This window comes from Quercus robur, chromosome 4 (assembly GCF_932294415.1).
Source record: "Quercus robur chromosome 4, dhQueRobu3.1, whole genome shotgun sequence".
Lineage (NCBI taxonomy): Eukaryota > Viridiplantae > Streptophyta > Magnoliopsida > Fagales > Fagaceae > Quercus > Quercus robur.
Genome location: NC_065537.1, coordinates 58,322,614 through 58,343,796, shown reverse-complemented (window position 1 = coordinate 58,343,796; position 21,183 = coordinate 58,322,614). Strand labels below are relative to the sequence as shown.

Here is a 21,183-nt window from a genome sequence, read left to right as displayed (position 1 = left end):
AGCAATAGACAAGTGGGTGGGCAGTCACCAGAGAGCAAAAGGTTGAAGGGATGTTGGCAGTGAAAACTGGGTGAAGATTTTATAGTGTTTTAATTTTTTTTTTTTTTTTTTTTTTGATAGATATAGTGTTTTAATTTAGTTTAAGTATTTTTAAAATCTTAATGAATAATCAACTCAAAATCTGACTTGTTATTATCTTATCTGTATTTTAGTATTTTAAAAAGCTGAAGTGTATAGTGCTATATCAGCAATTTGTAAAATATTTATAAAATAGACGTGTATAATGCTATATCAGCAATTTGTAAAATATTTATAAAATAGTTTGTACTTATAGCATTACTTTTTTTTTTACTGAAAGCTTGGATTTGTGCAAAAACACAAGAGCTTGTTTAGACCCCCAAATTAAAATTACAGCTAGATAGATTTTACTCTAACTTATACTAAATGCAGAATAAGAGTAAATAAGCGCAAATAACCGTTATCACTACCCTAAGCCATATTCGTCCATTATCGACAATATAATGAAAGCTCAAGAGTAGGGAAGAGAGATGCAAACACAAGATAACACCAAGACGTGTTATCGAAGAGGAAACTGAAGAGCTTGGATTTGTGCAAAAACACAAGAGCTTGTTTAGACCCCCAAATTAAAATTACAGCTAGATAGATTTTACTCTAACTTAAAACACAAGAACTCGGCGAAAAATCTCTCTGTGACCCTCCAAGTCAAAATCGATCCACTACAAAATAAAGTTGGAGTACACAAATAACAAAAGACCATCCAAGCCTAGTCTACCTCATGTACTTGAGTCCTCCAAGTTCCTACTACCAACTGACTTCTCAAAGCCTTATTTTCTCTAAATTTTTGGATCCTGCAATTCAGCCCAATTGCATCCACCAATGAATGGCTTCTTCCAATGCTCCCCAACATCACCAAAATCTCACTTTACACTCAAAATGAGTGTGGTAAGTGTTTGGGCTAGCAACCTCTCAAGGATATAGAGATGGAGAGATAGGAGTTAAGGAAAACCACAAGGAAATGTGTAGATGATTGTGGGTATACCAATCTCTAACACTCAAGTGTATTTTCTAGGGTTTTCTCTTTGAAAAGCACTCCTCTCAATTTGTAGGTAATGAGAGTATATATAGTGTAAGGAAAGACTTAGTAAAGCGAAACATAACTTTTTGCCAAACAAAGAGTTTCGCGAATCTCGCGGGTTGGCCTTACCCGTAAGATACTCGAGAAAACCTCCAGCCTGACATGACTCTTCATCTTCTAGTCATGTGCTCTACAAGTGGCTCTTTTGCGGGTAAGCTTCTCGTGAGACACTCGCAAAATCCACTTGTTCATCATTTTAAGCTTGAGCCTTCACAATCTCTCATACTCATCCCTTACAATTAAAAACTCACATACATACAAGGAAAAAATTATTGGAGAAATTACAATCAAATTTGGCACAGAATTAAAGCCAACATAACATAGTTGGAAATCACAACTTTACATTTACCATTTGTCACGTCAGCAATTTCCATCCAAGAGATAACAATAGAGACTAAATTGACACAGCACTAAAAGCACTAAAAAGTTAGTGACCAAATTAACACAATTGAAATTATAGAAACCAAATGTATAGTTTACCCTAAAATTGCATTTTAAAAATCTTAATAGCTGATCAACAGCTAGTTAATGGCAATCAAAAATCGATCTATGGAGAGAGGTAGGGGCTAAAGAGAGAGAGAGGCTATCAATGAGAGAATTTTAATTTATTTTTTGTGGTAGCCAATTAAGTATATAATTAGTGAAAGTCTTGCGCATTGCACGTATTTAGTCATGAATTTACACACACACACACACACATATATATATATATATATATTAGAAGTAATAACTAAATGAGTTATTATTACATAATTTTACAACTTGATTTTAACAAAATGAAAGATTATTATTATATATAATATCTCTAATTAAAATGATCAATAAAAACTTTTCTATTTTTTTTTTAATTACTTATTTATTTATGAGAAGGGTGATTTGGGGACGTGGTATGGAAAGTTATCCTTCCACATGATACTAAAAACCCTTATTTTGAAAAATGATATCCAAATTTGGAAGGATCATACTTGATTTGTCAAGTAACTGGTGGAAATGCATACAAGTTGATGCATATCGATAGGAATTGACATCTTGAATCGATAAATGAAAAATATTTGAAACATTACAAGCCAAGTATGAATAAAATGGATCCACAACACAAGAGATCCTTGTTAATAAAATTTATTATACAAACCAATTAATATATTAAGACTAATAGTAGTACAGGTTTTTCAATAGTAATTTAGAAATAGTTATAACAGTGATAAGCTGAAAACAAAGCCTGAAAAGTTAATTATAAAATGCAGCAATCAGATCACTCCAATGAATTGAAGGTTCTCTACGAAGGCTGTCAATTTCTTGGTTTTCTTGTTGTAAAAGCTGTTCATTCACTCGTAAACCACTGATCTCTGTATCGATGCTACTTTGTTGAGAATACACTTGTTGGAAAGGGGGCATCTTCTGAATCATAATCATTTCGTACTCTTGAAGATTTTTCTTCATTTCTTCATGTTTGGAAGCCACCATTTGCATCTCATCTCGACAGGGTTGAAGTGCAGTCTTGCAAGTGTCTAGAGCTTCAACATATTTGCTTCGGTTTTTAAAAAGTTCAGCTCTCTTTTTGTCTTTTTCAACCAGAGTCCTAAAACGATTAACTTCCCTATCTAGATCAACATTGAAGTTCTTTAAAAGGTCACACTTGTTCTTTCCAAGGATACTGGTTTTGTCAAACAAGAGGGCAGCAGCTTTTCTGAACTTGGATAACCAGGCATCATTCAAAAGAACATCATCAACCGATTTATTGAAGAAAGATTTAATATCTACAAGGGACTCTGCTGTGGAATTAGAAGAGGAAGAGGTAGAGTTGATTAGTGTTTCCAGTTCATCTAGAGATTTAGAGATATTCTCTAAGAGCTTATAAAAAGCCTCCAAGTTTTCTGTCAATTCAGTTTGTAGTGATTTCTCTTGCTGTTCTTTGGACTTGGTACTCCTATCTTCAATTTGAATTTCTCGTTCAGTCAACGATGATTGTTTTCCCTTGCTTGAGGATTCATTTGTTTCGGGAGGAATTTGTTGTAAATGCTTAAAGGATAACACACTTGAGGACGTGGAAATTGGCTTCAAAACATTAGAATCGTCCCCCTTCTCTGCAAAAGTGTAAGAAGATAAAGATAGCAAAGCATGAAATTCAATATACAGGGGACAACAGAAAGATCAATGAAAGATAATTCACCAAACATCCCATGGATACCTCAGAAAAAAAAAAGGCATAAAGCCTAAACTACCTCGGACATGGCTGTATCTTCATTAGTAAATGCCATATAACTCTTCCACCAATAAAATTACAAAATAAAGCGTCAGTTTAAGGTAGTTTGTTTGTACATAGTTTATTATTTTGATAACTTTTATGTTAAATGTGTTACAAAAAGCTTAAAACTGGAGTAGTTTTTCAAAAAGAAAGACGAAAATCTATAATATTTGGGAAATAAAGAGTCAGAAAAAAAAAATTCCAACATTTCCCAAATGAATACTGGTAGAAGAGTATAAGTATGAAGGAATCCAATATGAACTAGGTAAAAATATCATAATTATAGTTGAATGTTAAAATTTATCACCAAACAACTTAAGCTTTTGGAATAATTGGTAATTTATTTGGCTGGTAACTAATGTTGGGAAATTGCCTCAAATTCCAATTGTGACTTGGAAAATTAATTAGGTTTCCTAGTTGAAAAATGAAAAATTAATTTGGGTTTCCTTTGTGTGGAAGGAATGTCTATTCTTTGGTGTAGAATGAAAGTCTATTTCCTTGTGTGAAAGGAAAGACTATTCCTTAAGGTGGAAGGGAAGTCTATTCCTTATTAAAGAAGTAATGTATTCCTAGTTCAAGAGGGAATATGAAAAGAGTTTTATAAATAGACAATGCTACAAAGAATTTGCTGGTTTTGACTTTGGCTTTGGCCCAAGAGTCCTCCCTTGGGAGAGGAAAAATAGAGTGTGAAACCAAGACAGAAAAAAAAGGGATTTTCGCTTGGGAGGAACGCAAGAGGAAGGAGAGAGTAAGGCATTGCCACCTTCGAGAAGATAATAAAGGAGGAGAGAGAAGTATTGCCGCCTTCGAGAAAATAGTCAAGGAGGAAAGAGCAAAGTGTTGCCGCCTTCGAGACACAAAGAGAGTGTGTTTGAGAGCATAGAAAAACAAGAAGGTTTTTCTTTCGCCGTGAGACATACACAAGAATTATTGTAATTGACTTGATAATAGTGAAATTATTCGGAGTTTCTCCCATGGTTTTTCCCTTCAAGGAGAAAGGGTTTTCCACGTAAATACTTGTGTTCTTGTGTGTGATTGCTATTTGGGATTGATAATATTGTTGATAATATTATTTAGAACCCAACAAGTGGTATCAGAGCTAAGGTTTGAGACCCAATGGCGGAGCCAAGATCTAACTTAAGTGGCGACAAAAATTACATTTGACAAGAACATTTATACACGTGCAAGCAAATATATACATATAGTATTTGAGATCAATTTGCAAAATAACAATTCACTCATGTGTATGCTAAACCGTATTTAAATGCAAGAAAACTCTCGATAAAATAACATATTCATTAAATTATATTTATCTATTTAGGAATTTATTGACATGAATAATCCTTTTAAAATTTTAATTATAAAAGAAAGTTATAACTCTACTTATGAATTGAAAGATTTTTAGTTGTTAGATACACATAAAGTTCAACTTAGGTAAATTTCTATTATTTTTTGTAAAGCTATATGTTATAGGTCTATTTATTTTAGCTTAACATGCAAAATTATTTTTGAAAAACCATCCTATTTATTAACCATTTATTTATACTACAATACAAGAAATGCATTTAAAAGTTACCAAAGAAAGAGAGTAGAAAAATCAAACAATATGAGGTTATAAGTTAGACACATCAAGGTATCTATTTGTTTTTTCTTTTTAATAATAGAATTGGGTTATGTTAATATAGGATGGGCTTATATTTTGATAGGCCAAGAATGTATTGACCCCTTGTGATGAATTAATTGATTAATTAGCCAAGTTTATTAATTAATTAAATTAACATGCAAAGCGCATGGTAACACAAACAAATCACCAATTAACTAAAGTATGTAACGGAAAATAAATTGACACAGTGATTTGATTACAAATGGGGAAAACCTATATGGCAAAAACCCCATCGGATGATATTAAGGTCACCGCTCCCGAGAATCTACTATTATCAAAACAAATGGTTACAAGTAAAGGAATCCCAGTACCTTATACCAACCTACAGTTGAACCCTTACCCCAATACCCAATTGGACTTGTTCTGTAGTGACAATCTCTCATTTTCAATGTACGGCTCCCAGTACGTGACTAACCAATAGTACGTGACTAACCAATATTACGTGACTAACCAATAGATGCGCGGATCCCAGTACATGACTTGATCACCAACTTGAGAATAATGTTGGCTGCAAAGTTCTTCTATTCATCACACGATGAAGATCATGAAGTTGCTTGGTCATAAAACCCTATGGTGTACAAACACAGCAGCTTCTTCAAAAGAAAGAAGAACTAGGGCAAACAAGGTTTCCAATCACACTTTTCTTCACACTTGTAGAATTGTGCTCTTGTGCAACATCATCACCTTTTACGGCCCTTAAAATAATCCTTCTATATGTTTAGGGTTGTGAGAAAAGAAAGCCCAAACATGCATTCACGGATTGGATGAAAATCAGCTCTAAAAAACTGAACTTCATAAATCTCGATAAATACCCTATCTGTCGAACAGCTATCGAGCCTCAGGCTGAAACAACTCTTTTAAACCTCGATAGATTCTAGCTATTGAGATTTAATGAACGACTCTTCTTCACTTAATTCTTGGACAGACTTGTATGGCTTTAACACTTGAACTTGAAACCTTATTTCTCAAAGCATTAAACACATCCTAGATCTATCCAATTACAAGTAAAGTGCGTTTTGTCAAAGGATTAGCCAATTACATAAAATGTTGACATATGTTCCTAATATGAATCACATATGTCCTAACATATTTTAAGATGGCAAAAGTGGGCTATGCTCCTAATCATCTCATGCAAGCAGCTGGTTATTTGTTTACGATTTTATAACTTTTCATTAGTAATAGTTCTATATTTTTACCTCAAATGTATCTAGGCAAGTTAAGTAAATATTAACAGTTTTTTTGGGTGAGGCTGGGGGGGGGCAAGTGCCCCCTCTTGACCCCCCCTGGCTTCGCCCCTAGTTTGAGTAGAAGCAATGGCGGAGAAGAAGGCAAGGCTTCAAGAATTAAGAAGTTTGATGGAACAGACTTTGGGTACTAGAAGATACAAATTGAAGATTATCTCTATGGAAAGAAATTGCATTTGCCTCTTTTGGGTACAAAACCTGAAAATATGAAGGATGAAGACTGGAATCTTCTTGATAGATAAGTATTAGGAGTTATTCGATTAATTCTATCAAGATCAATTGCGCACAATGTTATGAAAGAAAAGACCAACAGTGGTATCAGAGCTTGGTTGATTTAGTGGATGACTCTTTGTGTGAATTAAGATGGAAGAGAAGGGATTGCTTTAATTAAGGTGGAGCTATTCCAAGAGGAAAAGAAGACTACTTGATTAAGGTAGAGCTATCTTAAGAAAAAATAAGACAATTGATGAAATTTGAATCAAGGTGGAGATTGTTGGGAAATTGTCTCAAATTCCAATTGTGACTTGGAAAATTAATTAAGTTTTTTAGTTGAAGAAGGAAAAATTAATTTGGGTTTCTTTTGTGTGGAAGGAATGTCTATTCCTTGGTATAGAAGAAAAGTCTATTCCCTTGTGTGAAAGGAAAGACTATTCCTTGGTGTGGAAAGGAAGTCTATTCCTTGTTAAAGAAGTAATGTATTTCTAGTTTAAGAAAGAATAGGAAAAGAGTCTTATAAATAGACAATGCTACAAAGAATTTTTTGGCTTTGGCTTTGGCTTTGGTCCAAGGGTCCTCCATTTGGGGAGAGGAAAATAGAGCGTGAAACCAAAAGAGAAAAAATGGATTTTCGCTTAGGAGGAATGCAAAAGGAAGGAGAGAGTAAGGTATTGCCGCTTTTGAGAAGATAATAAAGGAGGAGACAGCAAAGTGTTGCAGCCATCGAGAAGATAGCTAAGGAAGAGAGAGTGAAGTGTTGCTGCCTTCGAGAAGATAGCCAAAGAGGAGACAGCAAAGTTTTGCTGCCTTCGAGACACAAAGAGAGTATGCGAAAAAGCGAAGAGTAATTGATTTGATAATAGTGAAATTATTCAGAGTTTGTCTCATGGTTTTTCCCTTCAAGGAGAAAGGGTTTTCCACGTAAAAACTTGTGTTCTTGTGTGCGATTGCTATTTGAAATTGATAATATTATTGATAATATTATTTGGGACCCAACAAGTAAGGAAAGGGCATAAATCTATACCCTAGAGCTCTTGAGACTTGGTATATAAAATCAACTCTCGTGTTTAAAGGATACTTCCTCAAATACAATGATATGAATCATCTAAAGGATGTTGCCGTTGAAATGAGAGTCCTAAATTAAATTGAACTATATTTATTCTCTATAAAAGGGAGGAAAGGGGTTCCAACCATTTTCTAACATGATCAGAAAAGAATTCGAAGTACTTTAGAAAATATAGGAATTGGGATTGTGCCTCCAAGATATCAAGCTTTCATCAACATACGAGTGCAAGTATATGACCATATTTTTGTAGTTCTTGGTCTCTGGGGTTGATGAATGAAAATAAGAGGAAAAATTTTAGGATCACAACCAGTTCCACACTTATTTTTATAATTATTTGATGTGGACGAGTGTTAGTATTAAAAAAAATAAATAAAAAATCGGTTTATATGAAAGTGACAAATATCCAATTACAATATGCTATATAGGATAATTGTAAACATGGGTGTAAAATTAGTTGTGAACATCTTATCAATGAGTTAGGTTGGGTACATGTGGTGGAGGCTTCTGGAAGCTTCGGGAGGTGGATTTTGCTGTTGAAATAAAATTACAAAAGAAACTTACAAAGAGAGAGAGAGAGAGTTTTGTATTTTTTAAATAAAAAAATGTGAATAAAATTTCTAGTATAAAAAACTGGGGAAAAAGAAGAAGCCAAAACTACCTCTTTTCATGGCAAAATAGAGCTGGACAGAAAGATCAACGTTAGTAACAATTGTGAACTTTAGGGACTAAAGTTAAAAAATAAAATAAAAATAAAAACAACTTATGAGACAAAAATTAGTACTCAACAAACTGAAAAGATATAACTTGTAATTTTGCTAAATGTTTATGTTCTTGTATGGTTGTGACAAGCCTTCCATTAATTTCCCAAATGGTAGTAAATAATAATCTGTAACATGCATTATTGGAAGAGAGACAAAAACAAATACAGAAAAAAAATAATACCCTTTAATTTCCATCATAATAATATGATGATACTTTTCCATTCTTTATGCCCACTTTAGCTAGAAGTAGTCAAGAAATCACCGTTATATTAATACTTAAAATTTTTGAAAGAGTAGTTGAGAAATTAAAACAACTATGGATATTAAAATATTTCTGAAATTTGAAGCTCCCTTTTGTTTTTGTTTTTTTTTTTTTTTTTTTTGAAAATCCTCTTCATACATTTTAAGCATATGCCATCAAAGATTTCCAAAGTCGGCAGTAAAAAATGACAATAATGATGTAGTTTTAAAATTATTGAAAATGAAATAAATAAAAAAAGAAAACAACAGGATGAGAAAACAATAAAACATACCGAGTTCCTTGTTGATGATAGGAGCATTGTTGGAGTTGCTGCTATTGTCAGACATGTCTTAGGAATTAGTTTCTTGAAATGCTTCTTCTTTGATAGGAAAAAAGAGAGGATAATTTGCATTATTTGTCGGGAGAAATCAATAGTCACGGTGCTCTACGACAGTTTTATAGCACTTTAAGCATCATGAACCCGTACGTGCGAATGTGCGATTGTTGAGAGGAAAGAATAATTAAGGAATACGGACGCAAGAGACAAGAATGATTGATGCCTATTTTGTTTGGAGAGAAAGAGGAGAGTTGAAGGAACGTATTTTCTTTTGATAAGACTATTAGAAATAATATTATTGTGGTTAGGAATAGCAGCAAGGCAGGTAATGGAGCAGGTTTCCTATTCCCCACTCCACTTCGTCTTTGGAGCGAGTTTTTTGTCTTGTCCTGTTCTAGCGGGTGCCCGCAGGTACCCATCCTGCTACACCCAAATTTTTTATATAATAATTTATTAAAAATTTATTTTGAATGCATTAAATTAAAACTCATAAAATATTTATAATAAAAAAAAAAATTCTAACATTACAAAACTTTCTCAAAGCATAACATTACAACAATTCAAATAATAAAAAGTACAAAAAAAAAAATTCAAACATAGCAATACAACAATTAAAAAATATACAAAACGTAAATATTTAAACATAAAAGTATAAATTCAATAATACAATATAATAAAACATCATAAATATAAAGTTAGAAGTCTAAAAACACATATGTATGTCTTATAATAAATTATAAAAATATTTTTTAATTATTTAAATATAAATGGGATAGGAGCGGGGGAAAATCTTAACCCCCATTCTCGCCCTATTTGTTATACGAGGCAAGTAAAACCCATCCATTAAGAGCAGGTGAGACAGATACACGCAAATGTGGGTTTAAATTGTCATCCCTAATTGCGGTTGTTGCGTATTGGCTCAAGTGTCCCAATTTAGTATAAAGCTCGTCTAGGGCTAATTCTAGACCTCTAGCATCTGCATTTGTATAAATCCAACATAGGGTTGATTGTAAAGTAGTATTCTTCACTTGCAAGCCCAATCCTAGGGTTTTTAAAGGAGGTTAAATCCTAGACTAAACACACATTCATTATATTTATTTGACTTGTAATACAAGTACTATTCTTAGCTTGCATATGAAGCAGGACTGTCTTGGCCTAGTCTATTGAACTTAGCATATCTCTAACAAAGACAAAGCCTCGTTGAAGTTGATAGGACTTCAATTGTACCGTAGCACTATATACATCTATAAACTTAACACACAGAACCGTACTTGTGATTATTTGGAAGAAAAGGATTAAAAAGGGATCCATATGAAGGATAGAAGAAGGATCAATGCCTATTTTAAATTAGGGATAGGAGAAGAATCAAAGGACGTTATTTTCTTTTGGGGTCTACAAAAAACAATTATGATAAGACGGAGTTTCATTAAGAAAATAGTCTGGCTTCACCACTATATATATGATGGTGAAACCAGACTATTTTCTTAAAGGGGGCCAATGCGTAAAAATTTATATATAAAATTTTTATTTTTCATAAAAATTGTAAGGAGGAGGGTTTTTTTTTTTTTTTTTTTTTTTTTTTCAAAACCAAGAGGGGCCATGGCCCCCTCCCTGCCCTTCGCCAATGTATGGATATATATTTTTTTTTTAATTTAGGCAAAAACAAACTACTGGTGCCTTTTTCTCTCTTTTTTTTTTTTTTTTTAAGAAAAAAGAAAAAAAATTATTTGTACAACTTGATCAAATGCTAGTTAATATTAGTAGTTTTTAGTGGACTACAATGAGAATGGTTTTTCTTAATTCATGGTTATGAAATGCCTTTGTTATTTTCATTTTTCTTTGAGTAACTGGTTTTTCCCATATAACACGTAAACTTCAGATGATTTAAATGCTGGACAATTTTAGGATGTAGCAATCGAACATGGGAAAGTGAAGGTATGCCGTATGCCAAGTTTTCATTTAATTTTTCAAGATTATATCTGCATATCTTTCCTTTTTGTCCTTTTTTTCGAACAAAATTCGATTTTTAATTCATTTGTAAATTTGATTATTAATCTTATTGTTAATTCTATTACCATTTTTTTAATTACATATTTTTTCCATTCTAAAGTTGAGAGATCATTTCAAGGGGTTACATTCAAGTTAACCTTGTTCCCAATATATATGAACACCTTAGGCTTAGATTCTAGCCGAAGTAAGTTTCTAATGAGTTTTATTATTTTCTCTATTTTTATATTTTTTCTAATGATTTGATTTACTCAAATATGAATATCATTGTTTCTTATATAAAATAAAAGAATATAAATGTTGATTTAAGTTCAAATCAAACTGAAATATAATTATTTGGTATATGGGTTTCTATAATTACTTAGTTATTCAAAGTTCAAATCTTTTGCCCTATCTTTCCTACTCCATTGTATGTCCACCAATAAAAAAAATTCCATATGGACGCCTATGATAGGCCAAGAATGTATTAACCCTTTGTGATGAATTAACCAATTAATTAGCCAAGTTAATTAATTAATTCAATTAACATGCAAAATGTGCAATAGAACAAACAAATCACCAACTAAGTTAAAATGTAGCGGAAAATAAATTGACACGATAATTTTTTTACGAATAGGGAAAACCTACATGGCAAAAATCTCTACCGGGTGATTTTAAGGTTACCACTCCTGAGAATTCACTATTATCACAACAAGCAATTACAAGTAAAGAAATCTCAGTACCTTATACCAACCTACAATTGAACCCTTACCCCAATACCCAATTAGACTTATTATGTAATGATAATCTCTCCTTTCAATGCACTGCTCTCAGTATGTGACTAACCAATTTGAAGCGTGGATCCCAGTATGTGGCTTACACACCAACTTGAGAAGGATGTTGGCTGCAAAATTCTTCAGTTCATCAACACAATGAAGATCACGAAGCTCATTGGTTACAAAACCTTATGGTGTACAAATACAGCAGCTTCTTGAAGAGAGAGAAATGAACTAGGGCATATGTCTCCGGTTCACAATATGCTTGTGAAAAACTTATGCATTGAGGTGCATCCACTGTGACGGCCCTTAACATAATCCTTATATATGTTTAGGGTTTTGAGAAAAGAAAACTCAAACATCTATACACAAATTGGATGAAAATCAAAACTGAAAATCTAATTTTCTTAAATCTCGATAGATACCCTATCTATTGAGCAGCTGTCGAGTATAGGGCTTAAACAGCCTTTTAAACCTCGATAGATACTAGATGTCGAGATTTAAAATCCAGTACTTCTTCACTTGTTTTTTGGACATACTTGCATGGTTTTAACACTTGAACTTGAGACTTTGTTCCTTGAAGTATTAAACACATCTTAGATTTACCAAATTACAAATAAAGTACGTTTTGTCAAAGGATTAGCCAATTCTATAATGGCATATGTTCCTAACATAATTCACATATGTCCTAACAGCCTATTTAATTTAAATCTAATTTTCATATTTTTATTAATTCACTCTGTTTATGTTTCTAATGGGCACGAAATATCAAGCGTTCGGGTAGACGGCTCAACCAACCATATATATATAGAAAAACCTAAACAATCCCCACTAGCCACCACTGCTGGTCCTTCACCACAACCGCCAACCTTCGTCAGCGCCATGGGAGATTGCTGAGCCATCAACGGCCAACAAGCCACCACCACCAGTCATCATTTACCAAAAAAAATATAATGGGTTAGTTCCAATAAGCTATCCTGAGGTTTGTACTTATACCAAATAGGTTCAAAACTTTCTAAAAATGATCAATTTGGTCCCTCCAATTTAACCCTAAACATCATTTATCCCGTTACTTTATTCTCACCTTCTCTTCTCTCTCCTCTTTCTCATCTCAAAAGTTAGACCCTTCTCTTCTTCCTCTCTCAGACCTTTTGGCTCTCTCCTCTCACACTCCCTCTTTCATGGCTAAAACTCATTCTTTGCCACTACCATCTTGCACTCTCTATTTGAATCAATGCCATGGAGGCAGTTGGTGTTCCTCAACCATGGAAGAGAACTTTTCTTTTGTTTCTGGGTTTGGGTCTCCATTTGTATTTGGGTTTGTGTGCCAAATGTCAAAGGAACGTTTGACAGAGACCCATGAGCTCCGCCACCACTACTAGTGGTCGTCAATCTTTTTCCTCTATCTGTGTTCTATTATTATTATTATTATTATTATTATTATTATTATTATTTTATCTCTTTTATTTTGGTTTTTGTTTATTTGGGTCTTTGTCAGTTTAAGGATTGATTTTTCTTATGGTGATAATGATCTGGTGATTTTTTATTTGGGTTTGAAAGGTGGGTTTGGGTATGGTCATTTGCAGATTTGCGGGTATTTTTTGATTTGGAGTTTGTCTTAAAATGAGTCTAATATGGTGTTTTTGTTGGTGTTTGCATATGAATCCGTGTGTATGTTTGGTAATCTGGGATTTTTGGGGTTTTAGGTTTTAGAATTTGTATGGCTATGTGTGTATGTTTTTGTGCAGTTGTGTAGTATGATTTGTGCATAAAATGCATGCTCATATCAGTGTAATCATAGTGAATAGAATTCAAAGAAAATATGAGAGTGGAAAAAGAGAAGGTTTTGAGATGAGAAAGAGGAGAGAGAAGAGAAGGTAGTAATGGAATAAACAGCGTTCAAAGCCTAAATTGGGTTTAGGGATGAATTTGGTCATTTTTAAAAAGTCTTGAACTTAATTGGTATTAACCTAAACCTCAGGGTAGTTTCTCAAGGTAGTTTATTGGAATTTATTCAAATAAAAAATAAAAAGAACCCACAATGTCGCCCTTACTTCTCAACATGGTAGTTTCTCAGGATAGTTTATTGAAAATTTTCTAAATAAAAAATAAAAAGAACCCATGATGTCACCCTTACTGCTCATGGGTTTAAAGAAGAAACGCACTTATGGGTACCCATAAGCAAGACACCACAAGACTAATGCTAGTCATGGATTTGAAGACAAGGAGCTGATGGTGGCTGACCGTTATATCATCAGATATCTCTTCCTAGTGGCACAGGTGAAGGTTAGTGGTGGTGGTGGGTGGTCGGAGAGTGTTGGGTTCTTTTTATTTTTATTTTTATTTTATTGGCAACCAACGACAGGAGTTAATGGGTGGCTGGCCAAAGGTGGTGCTTGATTGTTGATGGCCCCAGCAATCTCCTCCCAGTGGCACCAATGAAGGGTGGTGGTGGTGGCTGGTGGGGATGGTTTGGGTTTTTTTTATTATTATTATTTAATTTAAGAAACTCAGACAATAAAAATATGAAAATTAGATTTGAAATAAATAGGTGTTCATCTGACAATTTTTTATAGGTGACATATAGAGTAAAGCAAGAAAGATGTAATAGAAGATTTGAACTTGATTATTCATTGCCCAAAAATTGTCGTATGTGGTCATTATTGCCCAAAAAATAGTCATAGGTGGCTATTTATTAGTGGTCATTCATGGCCCAAAAATATTCATGTATACTAATAATTATTCACAATATTTTTATAACAAATCTTAAGTTTAAGGTTATTACCCGTTGTTGTTATTGGGGAAAAAAAATAATCTTAGTGTTAGGTTCAAATTTAAACCAATAATAACTTATTATCACCTATAATTTGTTATAAAATTGTTATAATCGTAACACCCCTTTTTAAAAATATGGTCATAAGTTTCAAATAACAAATAACAAATTTTATTTAAAATTTTTCCCTTTTAAGTTCAAAAGAGAAATTATCATTATAACTTATCTCTAAAGTTATCTTTCTTTCTTTTTTTTTTTTTTTTGAAATGTCAAATTATAATAGATTAATATTTTTTCTAACAATTTATATGCGGTCATTATAAATCACACTATCTCGGCCTTTATATATATCAAACCCAACTTTCACAGTCCTCATAGTCACATTCTCTCACTCACGCCGGTAACAAACCATGGTTTCTCCTACTCCATTTTTAACTCTCTCTTCTCTTCTCTTAGTCTTGCTTCTATGTACTGCTGGAGTAAACTCATCCTCCACCCCACCAACCAAGATTGGCAATGGCTACCGTCTGATCTCCATTGAGCGGACCCCTGATGGAGGCCTTGTGGGCCACCTCGTAGTCAATCAGAAAAACAATATCTACGGTCCTGATATCCCTACCTTGCAGCTCTCTGTCAAGTAATGTTATCCCCTATGCTCTTACCACCACTACAACATGCTACATTGTCATTATATCATGTTAAATCTTACACTTTTTTATTATCTACAGGCATGAGACCCATGATCGATTGAGGGTCCACATCACTGATGCAGAGAAGCAGAGATGGGAGGTACCGTACAATCTGTTGCCTAGAGAACAACCCCCAGTGTTAAAACAAACGATTGGGAGATCAAGAAAGAGCCCAATAACAGTGGCCGAGACTGATTACCCAGGCTCTGAGCTCGTTTTCAGCTACACCACAGACCCATTTGGGTTTGCTGTGAAGAGAAAATCAAATGGGCAAACCCTTTTCAATTCAAGCTCAGACGAATCAGACCCATTTGGTAATTTGGTGTTTAAGGACCAGTACCTTGAGATTTCCACTAAGTTGCCTAATGATGCGTCACTGTATGGGTTGGGTGAGAACACACAGCCACATGGGATCAAACTGTATCCAAATGATCCGTACACTCTGTATACCACTGATATTTCAGCTATCAATGTTAACACTGATTTATATGGGTCCCACCCGGTGTACATGGATCTTAGGAATGTGGGTGGAAAGCCCTATGCACACTCGGTTTTGTTGCTAAACAGCAATGGGATGGATGTGTTTTACGGAGGGACTTCATTGACGTACAAGGTTATTGGTGGTGTTTTAGATTTTTACTTCTTTGCTGGGCCTACACCTTTGGGCGTGATAGATCAGTACACTTCCTTTGTTGGCAGGCCAGCTCCAATGCCTTATTGGTCTCTGGGTATGACTCACTTTTCATCCTTATCCATCACTTTCTTTTACTGCATAAGATTATTATTTTTATTTATTTATGGAAACTGCATAATAATATTTTATTACTGAATGTGACATATTGGTTTTTTTTTTTTTTTTTTTTTAATGCCATATAGTTTAGTGAATATGTCATATAGTTAATAGTTTAATTTTGGCAAGAATTTACTGAAAATAGGCTACTTTAATTTCAGTCGGAATGACCTGGAATTTCATCTGAGGTGGAAAATTGAGGTTTCTAATTCTGGTTTACATTACCCAAATGGTATTTTTTGGCTGTTCTGGCACGGAATTATAAAAACTATTCCAACCGATTACATGATGATTCATAAGAACATTGCAAATGTTATAATTTATTAAGAAGGCTATGTAATTATTAAAAGAACATTGACTTTTCAACCATTATATAGTGAAATGAATCCTCTCTTTTTTTGGTAAAGAGCTTGTTAAATGAAACAAGGATTCTCTTCGATCCAAGTGGAGAAATCGTCATTGTCTAAAGCTTGTTTTGCTAATAAGTGAGCAGTGTTATTGCCTTATATGCAAATTTTATATATATATATATATATATATATATGAAATTCGGAGGAATGATTTATTTTTGAATTAGTACTAGGTTGTAGTAAACTCTGTCGTTTATAAATTACTGTCATGTATAATCATGCAACAGAATAAAATATCATATTGGCAAACCCGTGAGTTAAGTGCTGATTGGTGTTGGTCATTTGGCTGTATGCACCGTCACAAGGCGCATATGATACTGTAGGAATAGGATGCTTTGTTATTTTCTAATTAATTGGTGGGTGGGCCCCTATAATTTAATGTACTTTATTGTTATTTTGTTCTCTTCTAATTGTTTACTAAATCATTCTCATAAACAACTTTTAGGTTCAAAAGATCCTGTTTTGTTTGATAGGATATTAGGAATATTTCACATTGAACATCACAAAAAATTAACCTGTTTTGGCGTAATGGTTTTTTTTTTTTTTTTTAAAGCAAGAATGTAGGCCTAAAAGATATTCTTGGTTTTATCCCAAGAAATTTTTTTTAATCTTTTATCTTTCATACTTTATGGCCTATATTAAAGATAAGGCCACATGTAAAGTTGGAAGCTCTAGTTTTTCTATAGCATTTAAATATTTTTCTGCATTCTGCCCAAACTTTTCAAAGCCAAAAATCTTTGTCTTTTTTTCACACTTTTGTACAAAGTAGCTGATAGGGCCCCATTTGATGCTAATTCTAGGCAGCCATTTCCATCAGCATTCATCTATCTGGGGCCAATACTCTCCATACACCACTTCCTTTTCCTTTGAGTGTGAGTGGAGACTGCCTTGGGTTGTGGGGATTGGGGAATGTGTATGGTGTAATTGTTGTCTCCTTGCATTACAGCTAGTCCATGTCGGTGGGACCGTGTGAGAAATAATTGGACTTTGAGAAAAGTTGACTTAAAGTAAACTACTCTTTTTTTTCTTTTTTGTGGGGCTTAGGATCTCTCCTTTTGAAATGAATAAATTTAAAAATTTCTCTAGTAACACATCATTTAAATTTTTAAATGACATGATATCCAGAAAATAAAACCTTGATTGTGAAATGGACTCTTTCTGTTTCAAGTGGAACCAAGAGAATCCTGTTCCAACTTCCCAACAATAAGGGATGAAAAACCTTTGATTTGAATTGACATGCCACTTAGCTACAAAGTCCTTGTCGCCTTATGCTTATTACCTTTTTGGGTTAGAAACTTTGAAAGAGTAAAAGCAACAACACAATTCTTGTAAAGTAGTTTACTTGATCATCTTGATATGTGACCTGCTAATAATAAGTAAGGTGGAATATGACCTTTTTCTTAGGCTTCTTAACCTATTCTCTCTTATAATCTAGCTGGCTAAAATTCTGAATTTCCAAGCAAGAGCAATTCTTGTTATAAAAGTACCATAACACCTCCAGTTGCTCTAAACTGCCAGAACTCCGCTTTGCAAGTTCCTCTTCCAACTGTTTCAATTAATCAAAGGGTTTAATGATGTATACTTAATTCAAGCTTATCGTAAGAAATTAAAAAGTGTGATTCTTTTTTTAATTTCTTGCCTATATTTGATGCTACAGGATTCCACCAATGCAGATGGGGTTACCATAATTTATCTGTAGTTGAAGACGTTGTTGCGAACTACCAAAAGGCTCAAATCCCACTTGATGTGATTTGGAATGATGATGATCATATGGATGGACACAAGGACTTCACCCTCAACCCCATCAGCTACCCTCAGTCGAAGCTTTCGGCATTCCTTGACAAAATACACAGCATTGGTATGAAATACATTGTCCTTATTGATCCTGGAATTGCTGTTAATTCCAGTTATGGCGTATATCAAAGGGGAATTTCCAATGACGTATTCATTAAGTACGAGGATGAACCCTACTTAGCTCAAGTTTGGCCAGGGGCTGTATACTTCCCTGACTTCCTAAACCCAAAAACTGTATCATGGTGGGGTGATGAAATCCGCCGCTTTCACGAGCTTGTCCCTGTTGATGGTTTATGGATTGACATGAATGAAGCTTCAAATTTCTGTTCTGGGAAGTGTACAATCCCAAAGGGCAAGCAGTGTCCCACTGGGACAGGACCTGGCTGGGATTGCTGCTTGGACTGCAAGAACATTATAAAGACAAGATGGGATGCTCCTCCTTACAAGATAAATGCTTCAGGTTTGCAGAAACCAGTAGGGTTTAAAACCATAGCAACTAGTGCAGTTCACTACAATGGCGTTTTGGAGTATGATGCTCACAGTCTCTATGGTTTCTCTCAATCCATTGCAACTCACAAAGCCCTTCAAGGACTCGAAGGCAAGCGTCCATTTATATTATCTCGCTCCACTTATGTTGGTTCAGGCCAATATGCTGCCCATTGGACTGGAGATAACCAAGGCACTTGGGAGAATTTGAGGTACTCAATTTCCACAATGCTCAATTTTGGTATATTTGGGGTGCCAATGGTTGGTTCAGATATATGTGGATTTTATCCACAACCAACAGAAGAGCTTTGCAATCGTTGGATTGAAGTTGGTGCTTTCTACCCGTTCTCAAGGGATCATGCAAACTACTACTCCCCAAGACAGGAGCTTTATCAATGGGAATCAGTTGCTGAGTCTGCCAGAAATGCTTTGGGTATGAGGTATAAGCTCCTGCCTTACCTGTACACCTTAAACTACGAGGCTCATATTAGCGGAGCCCCAATTGCCAGGCCACTTTTCTTCTCATTCCCAACTTACACTGAGGTTTATGGGCTGAGCACCCAATTCTTGCTAGGGAGCAGTCTCATGGTATCTCCAGTTCTTGAGCAAGGGAAATCACAGGTTACAGCTCTGTTTCCCCCGGGTTCTTGGTACAGTTTGTTTGATATTACGCAGACTATCACATCAAAAGGCGGGCTCAACGTTACCCTTGATGCGCCTCTGCATGTGGTTAATGTGCATTTGTATCAAAATACCATTTTACCAATGCAGCAGGGTGGAATGATTTCAAAGGAAGCTAGAAAGACACCTTTCAACCTCATAGTGACTTTCCCAGCAGGGTCTGATGGGGAAGCCAAAGGGAACCTTTTCATTGATGATGATGAGTTGCCAGAAATGAAACTTGGAAATGGTTATTCCACATATATTGATTTTCATGCAACAGTTAGTAAGGGAACTGTGAAGGTGTGGTCAGAAGTCCAGGAGAGCAAGTTTGCTTTAGATCAAGGTTTGCACATTGAGAAGATTTCAGTGTTGGGATTGGATGGTAGTGGACAAGCATCTGCACTTGAGGTTAATGGAAAACCGGTGACGAATGCTTCGAACATAGAGTTAAGCACAACCAAACAAAATGTGTTGGAAGGTGGAGGAGATAAGGTGAAGATAGTGATGGTAGAGATTAAGGATTTGTCATTAGATGTAGGAAAGAACTTTGCCATTACCTGGAAAATGGGACCAAAGGTTGAGGATAAGAGGATTATGTAGGATTTTTTGTTATTCTCTCTTTTTTTTTTTTTTTTTTTTTTTTGGTTAAAGGATTTTTTGTTATTCTCTTTATCTTGTTTTTTATGCTTTTTCATGATCTTAAAATGTAGCTACTAGCAACCCAAAATTAAACTTTCAAATTATGTCTTTCTTAATATTCTTAAACGGTGGTCACTTCTTCTCTCTCACACGCAAAAAATAAAAATAAAAATAATTTTTTGAAAACAAAAAACAAAAAGAAAAAAAAGGAGAAATTGAACACATTGGTTTGTTCTTGAATGGTATTTCCATTTGATGTTTCATTTTGGGGAAGTAAAAACAGTTTAATTCGCTTGAATAAATTGTACCAGAAATAAAGCTGTTGGTTGATTTTCCTCTTAGAACCAACCATCAGAGGCCCATTTCTGTTATAATTTAGTCCATGGTCAAGCCCAGGTCTGTGATTCCTAACTAATAGTACATTTTTTTTTTTTTTGGGAGTGATGGATTGGTACGTGTGTTCATTGAAAAGTTATGTATGAGGATTGTTGTTTGATCCAAACAGCAAATATGATTATATGAAATCATGTACAATCAACCTTCTCTCACAATAATTATCTTATATATGGGATATATTCATCATTTTCATAGTGTGTGAGCCCCACAAAATGTGAAGCACATGCTTTAAAAGAGAAAACATTTATATCCGATCCGTGAAATACATACTTTCTATAATCGCAAATTAAACACATATTTATAAAAGTTATAGAAGTTATAATTTGTACCCACATATATAATATTGGTTCTTATAATATTTAAGAAATATTTTCCAACACTACTTCATTTGTGTTAGAATCTCATTCACTCTCCTCTCTTTTTTTTTTTATTTTTTTTTTATTTTTTAAGACCTCTAATTTAGCACATCAATATAAGTTATTAGCCTTAAAATTTCATGCGAGATCACAACTTGCTGTCTTTTAGCCTCTTACAGGCAGCCAACAAGGCTTCAATAATTTTTCAAACAACTAAATACAATTTATTAGGGAGACTAAATTGGGAACCAAATTAATATTTTTCTACTTACTTGAGAACCAAATTAATAATTTATCTCTTTCTTTTTCTTTTTTCTTTTTTCTTATTTTAACTTTTGTCTTTATAAGTCCATATCTCTGTGTAAGTCCAAAACATCTATGTATGAACCAATTTAAAATGCAGTGACCTAATAGCATGTATAAACAAAGAACTTTTCGACCATTGGAATAATTGGATCTTGTTACTGTTGTATACCCATCATAGCATCTTGGGAAA

At 34.1% G+C, this 21,183-nt stretch overlaps 2 protein-coding genes across 2 annotated transcripts; one reads left to right on the top strand and one right to left on the bottom strand.

Annotated features, from left to right (window-relative positions):
• Positions 1–2,248: 2,248 nt before the first annotated feature.
• LOC126723131 (uncharacterized) lies at positions 2,249–9,143 on the bottom strand. Its single transcript, XM_050426420.1, has 2 exons — positions 8,885–9,143; positions 2,249–3,240 (listed from the first exon to the last, which is right to left on the bottom strand). Exons 1-2 carry the CDS (start codon positions 8,937–8,939, stop codon positions 2,384–2,386), a joined length of 912 nt encoding a protein of 303 aa, XP_050282377.1. The 5' UTR covers positions 8,940–9,143; the 3' UTR covers positions 2,249–2,383.
• Positions 9,144–14,816: 5,673 nt separating this feature from the next.
• Positions 14,817–20,055, top strand: LOC126723130 (alpha-xylosidase 1-like). Its single transcript, XM_050426419.1, has 3 exons — positions 14,817–15,101; positions 15,193–15,881; positions 18,011–20,055. The coding sequence occupies exons 1-3, from the start codon at positions 14,875–14,877 to the stop codon at positions 19,894–19,896; spliced, it is 2,802 nt and encodes a 933-aa protein (XP_050282376.1). The 5' UTR covers positions 14,817–14,874; the 3' UTR covers positions 19,897–20,055.
• The last annotated feature ends 1,128 nt before the right edge of the window (positions 20,056–21,183 follow it).